The following is a 20,865-nucleotide window of genomic DNA, read 5'->3' as shown; positions in this document are numbered from 1 at the left end:
TAATATAAACTCATTTTCTTAAAGGGAGTGATCTGATTTTTGAGGCAGTTTACTTTTCTGAAGCAAGCATGTTTTGTGTCTTCTAAGTTTTCAGCTTTCTTATACATGAAAAATCTAGTACATTAATGTTTATATCAGAATTTTATCCATGAAAAATGTGTACTTAATTGTTTCTGCTAGCAAGTGTAATTTATTTCTGATAGCTGTTGAAGAAAATCCTTCTATTTTGGTAGCTAGCATTTCCTTGTTGTACTAATGAAAAAACTCAAGTTTGTTGTTGATGATGAGCTTCTTCATAAGTTTGAGAGTAGCAAGATTTACTGTATAGTATTTTGAAATACTTAGTTACTGTCTGAAGTCATGGGCTTCTTTCTCTGGACATTTGTAGACACAATGGCTAGGTCCTCTTTAATGCAGTACTCATTCATGCAGAGCAGGTTCCACTGCCTTTGCACGAGAGCTTCTGTTATTTGTGCACAGCATGGGAAAATTTTCCTGAAGACCTTCTGGTTGTTACGATGGTATTGTATAGAAGAAAGATACAAAATTACTGTAGATTACATAAAATGTACATGAAAGTAATATGTTATGCATAATTGAAGCTCTTTCAATTTGCCTATTAAGTCATATTTTGCTCTTTGTTTACATTTAATTTAAAAGGCTTTTTTCGTTTCTGCTAAATCCAAGATCATGTAAGTACTCTGAAATGAATAAATTAAGCTTATAATGTGAAAGCAAAAGTGAAAGTGGACAAAGCAATAGTTTAGCTGCTGAGCACCTGAGAATTTGTTTCTTTTGCTTTGTCCCTTTCTGGAATTTGTAGGCTTGAAATCTACTTTCACTTTGCACTCTGATAATAGCCTGAATATATTTTCAGACTGAGGCACGTGCATGTGTGTTCCATTAACTCATAAAACTAATTTCTCAACTGTGCTCAGCAATCAAAAAGCCTTGACTCAAATTCAGACTATGAGTCAAAACAGAAATAAACGTAATAGCTGATGCTAATAGGATCCATTTGTCTCATCAAGGTATATGTAGAACTTAGCCAAACTAAACTTTCAGAGTCTTATCACTGAATCAGGACAAATTTGTTTCCGATGATTCAAGCAAGGAAATATTTGTGAATCAGTGGCTCCTCTCATGCAAATACTGCTTAGTTGCATGGGGAAGAAACAGCAAAGTCAGGCCTTTCTGAGAAAGGTCATGAAAGTTTTTTGGGCAAATCACTTCCCAGCCTCCAGGGTCCCAGAGTTCATCTCCCCTTCAGTGAACTTCAGGGCAGTGTCACTGCGTAGCATCAGCAAAGGCTCTCAAGTGCTTCACTCAGTGCTATCAAACCTTCTTTAGAGAACTGACCTTGTTGGCACCTTGGTCTTGGCATCTGAGTTGATATGAACTGTGAAAAAGAAAAAGAGTTACAAAAAGAGTTACAAAAGAGTTGTTTCACCTCTCTGCAGTGGAGCGTAATTTCCTCTGGGTTGACGTTTCCCCTCCACTATTCTTCGTGCCTTGTGCTCTGTGGGCAGGGAAGTGCGAGGGGGCTGTTCTGTGCTTTGCCCACCACCCAGCAGCCAGCAGCAGTCCAAGAAGGGGAGGTTTTTCCATTTATTTTGCTCATTTTTATGCAGTTCAGCATCCAGTATCGGAAGAGAGGAAAGCAGTTGTTGTGCCAAAACATCCCAAAAAACCTTCTGGCCATGATGGTGGCCAAGCATTCAGAAAAATTCAGGTATCAGAAGGATTTTGAAAGAGTCTGCACAGTACATTTTGATGCCAGACACTGATTGAGGCTAGGTTCAGTGCCCAGTCACTGCTTTAAAGTAAATCTTCCTGCCCCTGAGCAGGAATTTTTAGAGTACTTGTAAGTGCCCTGGAGATCCCTACTGGTCCTTCAAATAAATTTGAAAATCCCAGCAGTTTCTGCTTGGCATTTGAGAAACTGAGCTGTAGTTTTAGGTCAAATGTTTTGAAAATCTTCCCGCAAATATAGGTATTTTTCATCATGGTTTAGTACCTTCAGTTTCTTTGGCAACTGTTTACAGTACCAGTAAAACAACCTTTGTATTGGTGCTTTCAATACATACGAGGCAAAACATAAATAATTACAATGCTCGTACTCCATGCAGAGCTGATAATGCCTTCTACTCCTCTTCTTCCTCTCCATTCCCCCTGGTAAAAGTCCCTGCTACAGAACACAACCAGGTCTATTGCTTCTCCTTAGGATACTTCAGACAGGTGAAGGTACAAGGAAGGGAAGAAATATTCATAGGATTTAAAAGACCACTTTGAGCAAAGGGAGGAGAGAGCCCTCACCTTAACACTCCTTTTTGTTCATAAGAGAAGGTTGAATTTGATTCATTTGCTGCATAATTCATTATTAAATCAGACCACTGTGAGGATGGAATGTGTGCATGTTTTTGCACAGTGCCGCTATTTAACAGCTGCGGAGGGAAGGCTTCTATGTGAGATGTCCTTGTTGACTTGACACAGTTCAGTAGCACCCGAGACACTCTTATTAATCCAGCAACAAGATGTGATGCTTAAGAAAAACAAAAGGAGGTAGATCTTTGAATTATTTTCAGTGTTTCCCCCCATTTTACTTTATGTTTCTAGTTTCTTAGGAAAGCAGCAGTATTGTCCTAAATTCCTTCTGGTAGCAAAGAGAATAATCAATTGAGAGAGAGAAAGCCCTTCATGCCTTGCCTTTTTCCTGTTTTTGTCAGCCCAGATCATCCTATGCTCACAGCACATAAACACTCAACTTGTGTTTACTTTATGTTGCTGCAGTATATCTCTGTGTCCTTTTATCTCTCTCTCTCTCTTTTTGGGTTATCATTCTGTCACTGATGCTGTCAGTGAGATGAAAGGCAAAAAAACAGCCAGAGTGCTGAGTAATTCACACTGCTGGATTTTCCCCTAAGAAGGAACAACTGCTATCTCTTCAGTGACATTTTCTCTTATGAAACGTTTCACTTTTTCACTTTAGATATTATAGAAGTAATTCTTTTTGCCTGTTGAGAACATTGGACTGTACAGATCCCAGTAAGAGAACTTGCACAGGTAAAGCTGTAATAGATTAATGCCGGGCATTTTTGATAGCATGCTTCAGTATAACCATATGGGCTGAACCATGACACAACACAGCTGTATTTCATAGATAATTCTGAAATTAGTAAGTGTGCTAGTGTAAATACAATCTGCGTCCTGGGCGCAAAATTGTAGCAAAAGTGCTTAAAGCATGAAATAACATTACCTTTTGCTCTCCAAAAGGGAGCGAAATATTCAAGTCTCAAAAGGCCAGAGATGGCTGAGAGGCTTTGATGCGACAGGCAGTGCTTTTTGTTTATGTGTCCTGCTGACCTGCTCTTCTCCAAGAGGTGTTGAGGTGCAGTCCATTGGTCAAGGACAACAGCTGTATCTGTCACGTATTTACCCTTGAGCACAGGGAGAACCATGGGATCATAGAATCACAGAAGGGCTTGTGTTGGAATGGACCTTAAGTTATAACTGCCTACTGTGGGCTCCCACCATATCAGGCTGCCCAGGGCCCCATCCAACCTGGCCTCAAATGCCTCCCGGGACAGACATAAATTCCATTCAAACGTTTTACTGTACCATCACAGGTACTGACAGATCATAAGGTTACACTAACAAATTATTGCAAATGTTGCAACCAGAATATACTGCCCGTCTGTGGGCAGGGTATTTTTTATCACTGACTGCTGTGTTTCCAGCTTTATAGCAAAGGGCTTCCACCAGCACCTTCCAGATTTACAATCACCCGCTGCCTGAGCTGTGCAGAGGAATCCAGTCATTTTTCTTCAGCTTTTGATGCCTCACCATTTCATAGCCAGAGAGGAAGGAGTTTCAGCTTGACAGAAAAACGTGTGTGCTAAGCAGGTTTCCCTGGCAGGGATTACATTCTGTTCCTGAAAAATTCAGCTCACGTGAGTGGTGATGGCACTGGAGGCTCTGCCCTGTGCAGTGTGTGCACGTACCCGTGCCTGCACAACCTGGTGCTGCAGCCCTAGGGGAGAAAGAAACCTAAAAAGGAACAAATCATAAATAATGCAGGAATTATGTCTGCCTATTTCTGGCAGGTCTTTTTTGGGCGGTGTCCAGAGACTAGGGAAGCTGTTAGTAGCAGAAAACTCATTTGATAGAAGATTTTGTCCAAGGCTTCCCATAGCATCATCAGAGCTTCTCTTACTTCCATTCCCTCTACAGAGCTTTGCTTGCCTCATGGCTAATGATTAATAAATCTAGACCATAATTTACTTTCTAGTGTTAACAGTAAACTAGTCAAAGATAGCTGACAGAGAATCTAGGAGTCTGACACAGTTTAATAGGGGGCTCCTGCAAGGCTGATTTCATTAATAACTTAGGAGAAAATAAGTATGTGTATGTTAATGAAAATAGAAATACAAAATTGGAAATTATTGTAATCCACAGAAGGAGCATCTGGAGAACTGTCTGTCTTTGACCAGTAGAGTAAATGAAAGTGAGATGAAGTTTGATAGAATAAAATGGCAGCTTCCTTCACTAAGGGACTAGTTATAGGGCTTTTGCTGTAAGACAGGAGTGCATAGATAGCGGAACAGGGGATGACTGCATGGTTCATGTCTAACCAGATGCTGCCATGGCATCAAAATGGTGAATTTATTTCCAGTAGGTAAAGGATAGTACTGATGTTATTATGTGTCTTGTTGAAGAGCTGACAACATTTTAAAATTTCTGTGCATTTTTGGTTACTCCGGATATCTTTTTTCCTAACAGTATCAATCTGCTGCTCTGACTTCAGAAGCATTGAGGAGTATCTCCCTTTCTTGTTTTAGCATTATTTGAATTATGGAGGCAATTCTCCTGGGTTTCAGTTAAACACAGTATCCCCTGTGGGATACCAGGGCTGGATAATCAGTCATCTTATATAATGCATTTGCCTGACCTAATGGTCCTGCAAGCTGGAGCTGTAAGTGTACATTTGCATTAACTTTCCTAAATCTATCCGTTTATCTCCTTGCTATTACTAGCTTACTTTCTGTTAGCATTATATTCTGCTGCTGTGAAGGAGGAAATTAAAAGTAGCAGCATTCAGTATAGGAGCCTTTCCCAGGCCTTGTTTTAAATATCCTGCACTAGAAGGAATCCCAGCTCATGATTCATCTGCAATCTTGCAGCTTTTATATTGTCTTTCTTCTCTTTATGGCATAAAGAAAAATCTATTGTTTTAAGCTAGTTCTGGAGGGGAAAATATGCCAGAAAGTCAAAGCCTTCAAGAGCTCCAAGTGTTCATCCTGCTGTGGATGTGGGCCAGGACTACAGCATTGTAGTCCTGGTTCTGCTGAAGTGGGGTGGCTTTGTGACTGAAAGGGGGCACCTCCTGAGTGCTGTCCTCTGTGGTTTTCACACACCCCAGAAGGGAGTGGCCCAGCACCTGAATTCATAGACAAGTCCTGCTGACCTTTGTGTACCTCAGGAGATATTCTTCCATGTGCTATAATGTACAGCACGCATAGAGAATGAAATATACCAAAGTTCTGTAAACTGAATGCACATTAGGCTAAGAGAAATTAACTACTACTGTAGCATTAAAGAACATTAAATCCTTTTGTAGAGGCTCTTGTGAAAAAATAAAAGTATCTTATTGAGTTTAACTTAATCCCCTTGAGGAGGAATTAAGCAAAGCAAACTGAAGCTGCTGTACTTCTGAAGGAGCTTTTCCATGCAAAGCTCCAGCTTGATATCTTTACTTACTTGATCTTGAGTTCTGTAAACAGTCTTTGTCTCAATTCATATTTTTCACAGAGACACTGAACTGGCACTGTGTTATATACACTGGGTTAATGTTTCCAGGTTGTCTTCAGCTCTATGAATTCTCACTTCAAGATAAGCTGTCATTCAGGAATAATGAAGAATCAGTAAGGAAATCTGATTAATACTTTTCTCCTTTCTATTCAGGTGTTTACCACATTCTGACTAATAGGTATCCATGTAGATGCATGCCAACATTTCATCTTCTGTGTTGTGTTCATGGTAACCTTGCACATCACATGCTTATACTTTGGCTTCAGACTCAGCAGTGGCTACTGGACTACTGTGAAAGATTAGTATGGGTAGATTATAACAACTTCAGTGTCCCTTTCAAGGCTTACTCCCTTTTTCGCAGAATGCAGAACTCAGGCAAAGTGGCTGTCATTAAAAGGCTTGAATACCTTGACTCAGAAAAACCATGCACTGCTACACCTGCTGACTTAAACTTAATAGAGTAAGGAGGAGAAGGTAACCAGCCCAGTTATCTTCTGACACATCTGCATTCAAGCAGGTGATAATTAAAGTCATTTTTCCACTCAGGCAAGGCAAGAGGCTGCTTCCAAGCAGGTGCCAGGGCAGCTCCTGGCCCAGATGGTGTTGTGCTGACACAAGCTGTGTCCATAGCCTGCAGATGCACTTGAGGAGCATTTTCTTTTGTAGCTGCTGGGTGGTGTATGCAAGCCTCGTTTGGCCTCAGAGCGGGAAGCCGAGCTGATGGCAAGTGTCATCTGCTGAAGGCACTGCTGTGAGTCACCTGTGACAGCTGGAGCGAGTTGCCTGTGTGCAGGACCCCATTGTGTACACGTGTGGTTTTGATAGTGCTGTCAGCAGCTCTGAAACATGGGCATTGGAAGAAGCCTAGAAAGCGGAGATGCTTTATCTCAAATTTTTGAATTCATACTTTTAATTTTGAAACCCTAAATGGAGTTATGACCAAATGACTCTATCGCACTTTGGTTCTCTGTTTTATGGTTCATGTATTAACTGTCTTTCTAGGAAGAGAGGGCACTTTTACATTTTCAAACCAGTTGACTTTCTGGAGTCTGCGCTGCAGTGTAGCTAAATGCAGAGACCTGTTCTGTGAGGGAGCAGTGACACATTCCTGAGGTGGTTCCTGGGCAGCTGCAGGAGATAGTGCAGCCACACCAGTGGGCTACCCCCGTTGCGTCAGCAGTTGGCAATTAAAACGGGTGTTAGTCTCTCCATGCAGTTCCACTGTCCATAGGAACAACACAGGACAGTGTGCAATTCTGACTTTTCGTTGCACATTTCATTTTCATTGTACAAACAGTAACTTATCAATAATGAGTCATTTTTGGCTGTAGAGGTCAGCTATAGAGAATTTCTTCTATTGCAGTTTCCCATGCACTGGGTTACTTATTAATGGGTTAAAACTTGAGAAAGCATCAATAATTTGTAAGTAGATCTAAGTGATTACTAAGGAAGCAGTTTTAAAACTCATGCCTAGCAATAGGTAGCTCCTTAAAAAGCTAATCATTATCTGGCACTTCTCTAAAAAGTAGCACAGTGGTTAGCTGGCCTTTGAGAGCTTTCTGCTGCAAAGGAAAAGGGAGCTGTGTTAGTAGGATCTGAGCTAGACCGGCAATCTCCTTTCCTTTGGATTAATGGGTATTAAAACAGGAATATGTAATGCTGGAAGAAGGAAGTTATTAATTTTAGGGTCAGTGGCTCGAGCGTAGCATGAGTTTTAATGCAAGTACGTCTCCTAATTGCAGGAAAACTGCTTACTTTGAAAATCTGATGTCAGGTGTTATTTGAAAGTAAATGAATGAGCATCCTTAATTTTCATCCCCTGGGAAGGTCATAGTGTCTCTGCAGTGAATAATAAGCACTGGCAATGTCTGGTCAGCAAAGACTTTTGTAACTGAAACTGCAGAGAAGAGTGAACCTCCACCACCAGTGACTGCAATGGCTGTTCTTTATTTATTTCCATCCTTCGCTAGTGGTTAATGTGTTCTTCATGCCTTTTTGGTGATTACTCAACAGCTAGTGCTTCTTTGGGAGGGGACAGGCTATATTAAGGGAAAGAAATGGGAACAGACTTTACCTGCATTACCAGCATCTCTGCCATCTCATGTTTTCAGTATCTTAGCCATTCCAACTACCCAAATAGGCTGCAAGTAAACTCAGGCTGACATGAGTATAATGGCTACGAGACGGTCAGCAGGGAGCTGCTGAAGTTCATAGAACAATATAATTTAGAATTTGCCTACAGTTATTCAATTTAAGCATGAAGACCAAGGTTGAATCATGAATTCACCACCACTGTCATAATGGTTCATTTATTTTAACGGATCCTACTATGAGTTCATTTGTGTTGGTTTTGTTTTGTTTTTTTTTTAATAGTAGAATATTATTCCATTTCTAGCTGGCCACACTTATTAAGTATCCACATTTTCCATATTGCTATTGAAACTCACCAACAGATAACCAAGTGCCATGAATGCTGGCAGAGAACTTGTCTTGCCTTGTGCTAACTGCAGCATGGAGAATGGCTGTGCGCCTTGCGGAGGCAAAATAGTCAAACTCCTCTTTTCTTCTGGACACTGTCTGGCTGCTTTCAGTTTTAGAGCAGAAAGGAATAAGTCTGAATCTCTCTTGGTGACATATGTCAGAAGAACAGCATTATTTCCTCTTCATCTGAAGCCTGAGCCATTTTCAGTAGCTGACAAAAGCCAGCCTGGTGGTTTGATTTGCTGAGATGGACAGTTACTGCTTTTCAGAGGGCAGAAAAGGCATGTAGTGGCTATGGGAAGCTTACAGCTCTTTCTTCACAAAAAGACCTTGATTCTGTTGACTGGACTGTTTTTGGCAGTGCTGCTAATTTCATCTATTGAGGGAAGTCTTAATTCTCATATAATACCAGAGTATTTTTAGGAAAAACTGAAATGGCAAGATTTTTTTTTTCAGTTTCTGTCATTCTGCTACAGGCATCTATAGAGAAGAGGGACAACCCTGGTCCTTCATTGCATGTTTCCAGTAATAGAGCAAAAGTGTATTTATGTGGTGATTGTGCATAATCTTTCAGAGGTGTTACATCTTACTGCCATTCTTCTGCAGCACGGTGTTCTCTATTACAGCACCTGCTGTAAAGTAGCATTAGTACATGTCAGGAGTGAGAAGATCAGCCTACAGAGAGGCAAGGTCAGGAGACTTTTTGTCCAGACCTACACATGTTCTAGGAGAAGCATTAATCTATGGCGTCCTTGCAGTTGTGCAAACTCTCACTGCAGAGCCAGTCCCAAACTTCATAGCTTTAAGTGCTTCTCCTTTCATGTTTTGTGGACTGTTGAAATGAAATCTGCTAAACTTAGGATGTACGGTTTGCACCCTCTCCACCAAATGCCATGATACAGGCATGATTTACCTGCTTGAGATGCTGTTATTGCACTAAGCAATCACTTTTCCCAGCGCTTGTGCCACCTGCTTTCACTGCATCACCTCTTTATTTCTTTGCTGAGATGATGACAGGTGGTGGTCCAAAACCTCAAAACTTCATCTAGTGTATTCTGATAGAAGGATTTCTTATAAGGAAGTTAGCCTTCTTTTTTATACTGCAAAGTGTACTTGAAAATAGCTGTTTATCTTTAAAACCCCTAAAATTTTAATAATTGTTGTGAAGTGACTTACATTATCTTAATAGGAATATATAAGTCCATGTATAAAAGTATCCCCCAAATCTTAATGTAAAGAAATATTTTTTTTGCAGTGGTAAGAAGAGGTCTGTGAGACTGAGGAGATCAGAGTTATTTTTCTATCTCTGTCAGAATTACTGTGAGCCTCAAAAGATCAACAAATTCAATTGATTTGACTTGGTTTAATTAAATAGAATAGAATGTGTCTAAATCACATTTTTCCTAGGTAAAAATTTAAAACTGTTTTTCTTGTATTTTTCTTTTCTAGATCTGTATGCGTAGAATATTGTTCTTGGATTTATTATGAAATAAATTAATTTGGAGGTATTATCTTGGGACATTTATTTGATTCTCATTAAGAAGACCAAAACCTGCTTTTCAGCCACAGACTTGGATCTTTTGGATCCCTAGCATGAATAAATGTTTCTCCTGCTTATAAGAACACAATTTTGCAAACTGAAATTTGACTTCTGATACATACTAACTGTATTTTCGGAGAACAAACCAATTTGTCTGGTTTCTCCAAATTCCTTCCACAGCTACATGTCCGTACAACTCCCTGTTGATATTTTATTCAGTATATTCCTATTTTCATGTGCTGACATCAGTTAAACCTTTTACAGGAATATTACTGCAAAAGTAATTTTTGGAGAGAGCAATTTGTTCCTCATACAGTTTCAGCTCATTCATGTGGTTTGACTGTTAATTTTGTTACTAATCTACTGTTTCTTTGCGTGGTTTTTATTCACCTGTTCTTTTTACAGTGCAGTGCTGAATACATTCAGTGCACATGCAGTAAGCCTTACTCCACAATCAGTGCAACTTCTGTGAAACTAAGGGCAGGGGGATATGTTGAATAACATTGGCTGGATTTGATCTGAGAAGTGTATTTTCTATTTATAGTATTTATAGAATAGGCAAATATAAACTGAAGTTTCTTTTAGCTTTGGAGTGCTGGTGAGCGTTTTTGATTTGTTTGCTTCTTAATCAAATCTTATTATTTGATAAGCGTATTTTTCTCCTTAGAAGTAGGAAATTGCCTGGCCCTCAGGGCAAAGCTTATCTTCTGATGTAGCCATGTGCAGAACACGTGCACATCTAAGCCCCTTGTTTCCAGCTCTCTTCAGTGAAGAAACATGGATGCTTCTGGAGCCATTTGTGTCTGAAATTTTCTTGAGATGCCAGAGATTTCACACTAAAGATTTTCATCTCCATTCAGCATAGAGAAAGTCCAAAAGATGATGTTTGACTCTGTACTGAACTTGTAGATGGCTTAAAGGAGATAGGGTGAACCTCTGCTATGTTCTTGATGCCATGTCCCTGGGTTTGCAATATTATAATAAAAAAGCAGTGTTGGACAGGTTAGAGCATTATACTGTGGGACATCCCGTGGATTCATGCTCTCAATTTCCAATTTCAGGGAGGAGAACATTGCTATTATCAGGGAAAAATTCGAGGAAATCCAGTGTCATTTGTTGCCTTGTCAACATGCCATGGACTACAGTAAGTCTGGTGTTTTGTTTTTACTGAACTTCACTTAGTCTTTTAAACAAAGCTGTTTAAAAAAAAATAAGTGCCATTTGTTCATTAATTGGTTTGCAACCACTATTATTATCTCGATAACCTTTACATAAAATTAATTTAATTTGAACCTTGTAAAAGTGTTGTTTTTTTCAGGATCCACTGCCAAAACATCCAAGTTTTTTTTGGTTTTTTTTTTTTCTCTCTTTTTTTTTGTTGCTTTTTCTTATTGTTAGAATGCTGTATTTATTCTTTCTTTTCTACTTTGTTTACAAAGGAAAGTGTCAGTGTTGAGTTTCTCTAGTCCTATCCATGTTCTTCACAGAAGTGCTTGTCTCTGAGATAGCCAAACTTTTGAAAATCTGAAATAAAGGATGAAAAATTATGCAAATTTGTTTCAAAGTGCATCGTTTTAGTGGTAATGTAGTTAAAGCACCTGTCACTTGAAGGTTACACAGAGCTGTGTGCTGATTCTCAAATTTTGGACCTGTCTACTTTTGGCACTACTGAAAGATACTTGTCAGGTTTACAGAGCAGCCAAGTCCCTTCAGTGTCTGTTGACTCTGGGAATTACAGGACCTCAGCACTTTTGATGTTCAGATCAGCTGGGAAGGTCAGGGCAGCAAGGAGAGCCTGAGCGTGGAGATTGCTTTCCCTAAGGAAGCAGGACTCAGCTCATAGAAATCTTCATTGTTATCCATTTCCAACTGTTCTGTAGTTTCAGTATCAGACACACACACTCACACATATTTAAGTAACTTTTATATTTGTACTTTCTTTATAAGGAAGGGGGAGAATGTATGCGTTAGACCCATCATTCGTGCACTCATTGTCTGACTTAGAGATGCGCTTGTCTCATTTATTGTCAAGGTTGAGCAGCTCCATTAAACTGACCTCGGGTTTGGTGGTGTCAGTGAGCCTAAAAATAGCAGCATCCTGCTGCATCTTGAGGGGATTTAGCTTCATGGCTTCCATTAGCAGTGATCCATTAGGTCTAAGCCCCTGCTAACTCCTAGGAGAGAGTGCAACAATAGAAGGAGGGGCAGCATGTGTCCTTTCTTGGCCTCCTTTTGCTGGTTGCCTCTTAAGACTGATCTGCTGCTGCTCAGTATTCTCAAACTGCCTAATGTTCAAATAGAGTTCTTCTAACGCAGTAACGTGAAGAAAGATGCTTTCTTTCCTGTACGATTCAGCTCTCTCGAATGTTAGCTTTTTCTTTTCTTTTTGTGAAATGTTTCAGCAGTTATCCTTCACATAGGATGAAATATGAAGCTTACTGTAATGGGCTGGTAATTCCAGCATCTGTTATGAGAAAGTATTGTTTTCCTGAGCTATATTAACCTTACCTTCTCTGGCATTGCATCTCCAGCATTACAGCTAGTTTCTCCATAATCTGTTTCAAATGCTAATTAAATACTACAAATATATACTGAATTTTAGGAAATGCATGAAATGCGTGAGACAGAACAGATGCCTTTAACAGACATTTTTTCAGACATGCCTGCAGAGATGATGTTGTATTTCTAATCATAAATTGTGAGTTCTTCTGTTGGTAATGTCTGTGGTAGTTTTCTTTTCATTAATTAAATTAATAAGGTGACTGGCTGATGGAGTCCTCAAATGATGAATTTCTTCTTAATGACTTTGCTGATGAAATAAGTTTCTCTACAACTTTAACTCCAAACTCACTGGAATTTTTTCTTTCTGTGGGATATGCAGTAACCACAGCTCCCTGTGAGTTAATGCAGAACGCTTTGAATGCAAAACACTTTGGTTGCTGGGATATAAATGATCTGTGCTCGGTTCTGAGCTGAGCTCGGTTCCGCGTTTGGAGGCCAGTCACACAGAAACCAGTTGTGCTGTGATTTTGCTGCCGACTGGTGGCAAATACATAAACTGCTGTTGTAACTGCGAGCTAGACTTTCGTGTCTGCAAATTTGTTTTTCTGAATAACCCAAATGTGGATTTTTTAGATAGCTTGTGTTTTGCTGCTGCTTTCTCTCTAGCACAGTGTGATACCTTGACAGTCTAAAGCTATTGAAGTCATTGGAAAAGTGCCATGGGGGGCAAGTCAAATCTGATGGTCAGCTGTGATTATTTTTTTTATTAAGTGGCTTGATCAGAAGCCAGTGCTGCTGAGTACAACGTTCACACAAGAAGTCATCTGTTAACAACACTTGGTCTTGCAGACTGTGCTTAAAACTGTAATGAAAATGAAGGAGGTTTAGCATGATGAAGTACTGTTCCAGACCTTCTCAAATGTCCCCAAATCTTACATTTTTCTGAGGCAAAAAACTTCAGCAGGTGCTAGAGTATTTATTTTAGGAGCACAGACAGTGCTTCTTCCTGGAGAATAGGCACAGAATTGTGGGTGTACTCATGGCAAAGTCTGAATATAGACTTAGTAACCCAAGCTACTTCTGTGAATGCTGAATGGTTAACCTTGTAAAAGTGATGCTAAGAAAAATATGCTCACCAGGAGATGTCATAGTCTACAAGCTTAATATACACTTACATTTCTAAATAGTCAGAAATGAAATGGCAGTATTTCACTCACTGCATTAGGCCCTGAGCAAAATTAACATTTTGCTGATTAAAAATTAAGTTGCGTTAAATAAAAAGTGTCAGGGTTTGTTATTTATAATTCTGATAATTTTTTTTTTAATGTATAGGAGGTTACTAAAGAGTAATCTAAATAAATAAGTGCTTTTATGCTGCTGTAATGTGTGCCAAGTTTTAACTTGCAGGTTGGATTTATAGTCAGGCTCAAAGTCCTGTTAGGAGCATTTTGAAAGCATTTTGACATGCTGATACAGCCTAATTCCAACCATGCATGTGTGTCACTGCAATAAAGGGAAAATTTAAAAAAATCGCTGGTTTGTTTGAAGATCAAAATAGTGATACAAGAAATGCCTCCCTAACCTCTTTCCATAAATAAACCTAAAGTAGCTCGTAATAGAAAGCATAGTTGTAGGAATGGACTGTGTTTTTTACTGTGTATTCAAGTTGTAGTACCAGAACATTTGGCGTTGCTGTCGTCATTGATCTGGGATGCCTTAACACTTCAGTACTTTGTAATAGAACTTATGAAGATTTTGTGCCACTAAGAAAGAGCTCTTGGTTCACCAGAACCAAGGATGTGGCATAAGGCTTTGTCCTCAGTATCTGTATTTTTCATCACAACTCATTAGATGAGTTTATATGATGAGGTTTTAATTTCCTTATCATGAAAATCACATAATGTCTGTACTGATACAGTGCTATATATAGCATTGACTTTTTCTAGAAAGATGAATTAATTCAAGAAGAAGAGGCTATCTATCGTAATTGTTATTACTGGATCATCTCAAACATCCTGTTATGTCCCTTGTCCTTGGTACTATGCAATATTACTTTGGAAAGAGTAAATCAAAACCATGAAAATCTAAGATCAGTTCAATTTATTTTTATTTGTGGGAAAGCTGTAGGCAAGTTCGAAAACCTCTGTATGAATAATTCTGAAAGCAGAGCCCTTATTGCAAGTAGATCTGTATGAGATTGGCTCTAAGCTGGATTTTTGTGGTGTTTTTGCATATTGTAGAGAAAATTTGTGGGAGAAAGTAGAATCTATCTATAAAAGTAGAATCTATCATATCATCATGGGAACGAGCATCTTTCTAAAGCAAAGAAACAAAAAAATGATTCAGAATTATGTTCAGTTCCTGAAAACGTTTTTAACTGCTTCTCTTCTGAAATATTTGTTTTTAAATACGTGAGCTTCTTAAACTTACTTCAATACTGTGCTAATGTTTGTTTTAAATTTACTTCTCTTGCTTGTGACAGTGGGATGTTCTATGATGGAAATCATACTTACCTTATTGAACCAGATGAAAACTACAATTCAGATGTAAGTAGAACTTCTGGTAGTCCTGCTGTATTTTTTTCGTGGAATACAGGCATTCACTGGTACAGATTAGGTATAAGACTCATTCCCTTCATTACGAACTCATTAACTCAGCTTTCAGCTTCTGAGTCCTCTTAATCACAGACAGAAGTAATCCTCCAAAAATCAGGTAGTGATACATGTACATGTTCCATAACACTTGGAAGTAGAGCAGTGCAGCACTTCTGGAGGCTGTGTCACTTGGAGCCAGCTTGAGATGTCTGTGAGTGTTCTGTCCCCTCCTTTGGCACTGGGTTTGTTATATCCCTCTCCTCCTGCTTTGCTCTCTGCTCCGGTGCAGCAGCTCCCAGGATTCTCACAGTGCTCCCTGGGCAGCTCTCCTAAGTCCAGCTCTAAGTGTGCTCAACGACTTTGTTGCTGTACTCACATACTTCAAATAAAAGATGTAACTGTGGTGATAGCAATCCCACCACAGCTGAGAAGAGTGAAAAGAAATGGTGCCTTGCAGGTTGCACTTTTCCTAATGTAGGTTTTGAATAGCAAGGGACCCTTTAGAATTGTCTTTTTAAGGCTCACAAGATGATGATTATTGATTTTTAATGCATGCAATTATGTACTATTTCAGGATGACTTCCATTTCCACTCTGTTTACAAATCCAAGTTGTTTGAGTTTCCTTTGGATGACCTGCCATCTGGTATGATTTTTTTAATATTCATGGCTATTGATTTGTTTTAGTCTAAGATCAGATTTGTTAATCATCTTTGATGAATAATCTTCTGACAGTGCGTTGTTCATTTGCATATCTCTTTCCTATTAAATTAAAAAAAAAAAACAACTGAAAAAAATGGATCTGAAACACTGAAGGCACTGGAAAAGAACATGAAGGGCTGAAAAAACTTGAATCCAATGAATCAGACTCCTCCCAGACCTTCACGTTATGGTGTATGTTTCACTTAACAAGTCTTGCAGTCTATGGACTGCATTATTTGCTAAGAGTTACAGAAAAGAAAGGAATAGGGTAGCCTAAAAGTGATGAAAATAAACCTCACATTGCCAACAGCTCATAACTTTTCATGGATTTTTCCCATTTTGAGATACAGGGTGAGTATCATGGTGTGAATGTAAGCCTGAGGGGTATGTTGTTGTTGTTCTTGGGCCCTCTAATTTCCAGTTCATTTAGCATCTCTTGTGATGCTGACTGTAGTGCAGATATTCATTTAAATAAAATTACTTTGGAGGTAGAAGTGGTTTCAAGTTCTTGTAGTAATCCCCAAAACACTTCAGTTTGTGTGTGGAATAAGATGAAATTTTTAAAAATCAGTTTTCATCTGAGAAGTTGGCTTGTTAATTGAAGCAAAAATGGCAGTATTTATGACTTATCCTTATTCTGTCAAGGATTTGCAATATTTACAGATGCATTTTCTTACACTATAAAATAAATGCTAGATAAATGAAACTATCCCTTCGTAGACACTCATTTTAGTAGAAATCAACTCTAGACTAATTTCTTCTTAGATAGAGGTTACAGTTGCCCAGTGCTATTGCCACAAGTATTATTTGTTCTATGAAAACAGTGGGATCTGGTTTCCTACCATGCTGGGCACTGCCCAAAAGATGAATCATCCTGTTCTGAAGCGTGGCGTATGCAGCTTTGTTAACTGTTAAGCAAAGCAGAATTGTTCAGAGAATTAATGGGAAAACAAAACAAAAACCTAAACAACCAAGGGAATTGCTACAATTGGGTCACCTCGATTTCACTTCTGGAGAAGCAATCTTTCTGCCTTTAAACGTAACATTTTCCCAGCTTGGTGCCTTATGTCCCTACTTCTTATGGCCAGGCAGTGCAGAGGATGGAATGGGGTGGAAGGGCAGCACAAAGTGCTTGTGCACAGCATGCTGTCCCCGTCCTATCTGGAAGCTTACTATGTACGTGCACCTTACAGAAAGATCCGTGGTTACTCCATGTGCTTGCGGAGATGATAGAGTAGTAAGAACAATGTGTTGAACACGAGGCTGACTGATCGAGTGCATCTTGTATCAGAGTTTCTTAAGGATATGTCATTTAGAAGTCTGGAAGTAATGCAGTCACAGCTGAGTGACTGAGAGGAGTCTTCTGTCTCAGACTGTTAAAACAGGAGACTGCCAGAGCAGGTACTTACAGATATCTGTCAGCAGTCTCCTAAGATTTCTTAATAGTTCAATTTTATGTTTGCAAGATTCTGGAGTAAAATAATTATTTTCTGCTTTAAAAATTATGGAAAGGAATTCATTGCAAGCAGAACCCACCTGTTTCACCTCCACCAAATCTTCTTGATTCTCAAAAGATCTGTCAAAATAAGGCTTCAGATTTTTCCACAGAAATCCAGATACACTTGCATAGTTGTGATTTTACCATAGATAACAAGTAAATAGTTGTTGGCTTTTCAAATGGAAGATGTGGAAACATTATTCTGAGGCTTGTTGTAGAAGTTTTGGTAGTTTTAACAAATTATGCTCTGGCTGAAAATCCCACCATTTTTATTTGTCTTTGGCTATTCAGTGTAAGACTGTTTTTAAGTCATGTTTCCTGGACAGCCACAGCTCCAGAGGATGAGAGCTGTTCCCACTGCCATCTGCTTGTCCACCCTTTCCCCAGCATGAGCTCTGGTGTTCATCCCCAGCCCCACAGCACACCATACCCCACCTCCTCCTTCACTCCCAGCCTGCGCTGCCCCACCAGCACAGCTCCTGCACCGAGTCTTCCCTGCAGTCTGCGTGGTGTGCTCTATTGCCTTAACTTTCCTTTTTTGTTGTTTTCTTTAAGAAATACTTGCAAGTAACTGCTTGTCTTATAGATTCATTTTAATTTTTTTATTTTTTATTTTTGGAAGTACTGCCACAGAGTCATTATTGTTAACAGCAAGCGCTGTGTTAGATTATGGCATCGGTATTTCTTATGTTCCTTAATACTTTCCTAATTTATCAATTTGCCCAGCGTAAGCAGCTGTTCCTTGATGTCAGGATTTTCTTTTTATCTTCTGAAGAGTGTGTGAGCTCAGATTTCCACTCAGCTCTGCATTAGGGATGGACTGGATGCATCACGAGCTTCTATATTGATGTTAGAAAGGAAAAAAATCAAGTGGTAGGGATTACTCAATATCAGTAATTGTAAAAGCCCACTATTTTACCACAGTTCAATAGCAATATACTTTTTACATTCTTTTGCCCTTTGGGAATTCAACAAAGAAAGAGACAAACAAAAAAGAAAATAGCTATTGCAGAAAAGAATAAATTGTATTGTACTCTACAATAGCACGTAGAGGCACTGACTTTAAATAAGGAAAGCTCATCCAAAAACTTAGCATGTTTGGAGCCTTTGACTGCATAGTTTAGTAGACTGTACATTTTCTCACAGTCTGTCTTCAGACAGTGCCCTGGCATTGTCTTAGACAACAATATTTATTGAAGGTGTTGTTTTTCAAGTACTGTATTACAGATGTCCCTTCCTTTTGGGGTCACTTGAGTTGTCCTTACATTTTTTTCAAGATAATATCTTCCTGTCAAAATTTCCACTAGGCTTTTTCAGCTCTGCATTTCCTGGGTGATTTTGCTGGTCATGTTATTTAGCCTGAGGGTCTCTGGCTGGAAATGGACCCTGTGTGAATTCATCCAGCTTGTGAGTTATGGCGCAGTGTTAATGTGTGCTAATGTGTCAGTGCTAATGGCTGCAGCATTCCCCTCGGAGATGGCTGACTTCCGATGGCAGGGTAAAGCTTCACGTTTGCTGGTCAAGTTATCCGGGATCCCATACACGTGTTGTAAATTACTATTTCATTGATTTAGAAGTTATATTGTTACTAGTTTCATTAATGATAATACAAGAAACCTCAAGCGAAAGGTTCAGAGCCACAAACAGACTGAATTAATCAACATACCCAAAGAACAATCAAATATAAATTTATTTTTATAAATGTGAAGATTTGGTTTGTTATCATTCTGAGCTCTGGAGGCTCCAGGCCTTTAAGCAATAGATAGAAATCCTTGGGTATTATTTAATTTATTATGGATCTTCTTTTTGTACAGAAAATCTTTAAGTGCACTGGTGTATCCATGAAAATGTTCCTAAGCCTAGGATTGCACAGGCCCCTTCATAGAAGGGTATCTGCAAATTTCAAGCACCAAAATGAGAGCATAATTGTCCAGATAAAGCCAAGACAATGCCAGTTGTCCAAGCTTTGCTTTGATGGTTTGCGTTATAAGTGAATAGCCACGCCAGGTTAACATTAGCTCTTACCCCTGGTGAAACTTTGTCAGATGGGTAATTCAATTTCTCATTTTAAGCCTTTGTTGGCATAACAGCTCTATCAGCTCTATTAAGCTCCAAATATTACTGTATTCAAGTGTATTTGAACCTTAAATAGAAACTGCAGGTATTTTACTATAGTATGAGAGGTAAGATTATTAGTTGGCTTGTTTGAAATTTTAACATTTACCTTAATTTAATAGCTCTCTATATGCATAGCTAGCATGTTAAAAAAATATATCACTGCAAATTGATTTAACAGTATAAGAACAATCTGCAGCACTCATGAACAGCAAATTTGTCAACAGGGGGGTAACATACATTGCATGACACAGGCAGCACTACACACATGTATCATATACAACACCAGAAGTGGGTGAGAAACTGTAGTGCTGTAAGAAACCTGTATACTAGCAAAGCTGAAGTATTGAGGGCTTTTAACACAATCAAAACTTGTCTATAAAGGTGTGTGAACTGGAGTCATTAACTTACACATCTTCCATAGTGCTGTCTACTTCTCTATAGGACTGGTAAAATTGCCATGGAATTATCACAGTCTTCAGTTCCTGGGGAATTAAAGGGTGTCCAAAGTTAGAGAAAATACGAAGGAAAGAAACTAGGCAAAGTAAAAAGGTTACAGAATGCACAAGTACTTAATTTACTCAGAAAAAGTCTTTGTGGGGCTATGTAAATAGTAAACATGTTTAGACAAGATAAGGAAGGAGTTTGCTATTGTACATGGAAAGGTGAGGGAGATGCTTTGAATCCAGAAGATGGAAAAGTAGAATTGTCATAAAATGATTTGAATTGGAAGGGACCTTGAGCAGGGACACCTATATCTGGTACTCAGAGCCCAGTAAAGCCTGGCCTTAAGTGTCTCCGGGGATGTGGCATCTGCCATCTCTCTGGGCAGCCTGTTCCAGTGCTTCACTGCTCTTATCATAGAAAACTTTATTTTTATATCCAATATAAATCTTCCCTCTTTTAGTTTGAAATAATTTCTCCTTGTCTTATCGCAACAGACCCTGCCAAAAAGTCTGGCCCCTTTTTTCTTATAGCCCCCCCATGGAGTTGTGAGGGAGAGGGTGGGAACAAGCATTGTCTTCTATTTGGTTTATATTGTGTTCCTTTCCATCAGTGGCTAGTAATAGATTTGGCAAAAAAATAAACTACTTGGTGCTTACTATTAGAGGTTTATCAAATCAAAGACACAGTGGGATTAACAGGGAAGAATATCGTATTGACAGGGAGCACTTCCAAAATCCCACAACATTTCTCCCAACTCAAACATGTTTTACTTTGTGGATATAATCTTCTTAAAGTGTTAATTCTGCCTTTCATGCTCTTATTAATTTAGGTAGCTATTGAGAGAGCTCTGTGAATGCCTGCTGAATTTCCAAAAATATGATTTGCTCTGTGGAAGCTCTGTGCTAATATTACATCCCCAGTATTGGTGAAGTTTTGGCATAGAACATCTGCTGTGCTTTCTGAAGCACGACACCTCCAGATCATCTGTTTCAGCAGACCAGATTATCACTAGTAGAGTTTTTAATAAGAACAGTGTTACAGGGAAGCATCTGTAACATTGCCTCCTTTCTAACTAGAACATTGAAAAAAGGAGTTGCTTCTGCATCTGATGCATGGAAGAATGCCATACTACTGTCATGAAGCATTGGGGTCACTAATTGTTGGGCTGTATTTTTGTAAA

General features: G+C 39.1%; 1 protein-coding gene across 1 annotated transcript in view; it reads left to right on the top strand.

Annotated features, from left to right (window-relative positions):
- Nucleotides 1-20,865, top strand: part of ADAM22 (ADAM metallopeptidase domain 22) — a gene marked incomplete at both ends in the record, with an annotated part of 121,611 nt that overhangs the window by 56,384 nt on the left and 44,362 nt on the right. Inside the window, 3 exons of the mRNA XM_079538354.1 lie at nucleotides 10,891-10,973; nucleotides 14,814-14,877; nucleotides 15,500-15,569. Coding sequence (XP_079394480.1) covers nucleotides 10,891-10,973; nucleotides 14,814-14,877; nucleotides 15,500-15,569 — 217 coding nt within the window. The remainder of the gene's footprint in view (nucleotides 1-10,890; nucleotides 10,974-14,813; nucleotides 14,878-15,499; nucleotides 15,570-20,865) is intronic.

Source organism: Tetrao urogallus, assembly GCF_951394365.1.
Source record: "Tetrao urogallus genome assembly, chromosome: 7".
NCBI lineage: Eukaryota > Metazoa > Chordata > Aves > Galliformes > Phasianidae > Tetrao > Tetrao urogallus.
Note: the sequence above shows the minus strand (reverse complement) of the source record. Positions and strands in the feature narration are given on the sequence as shown.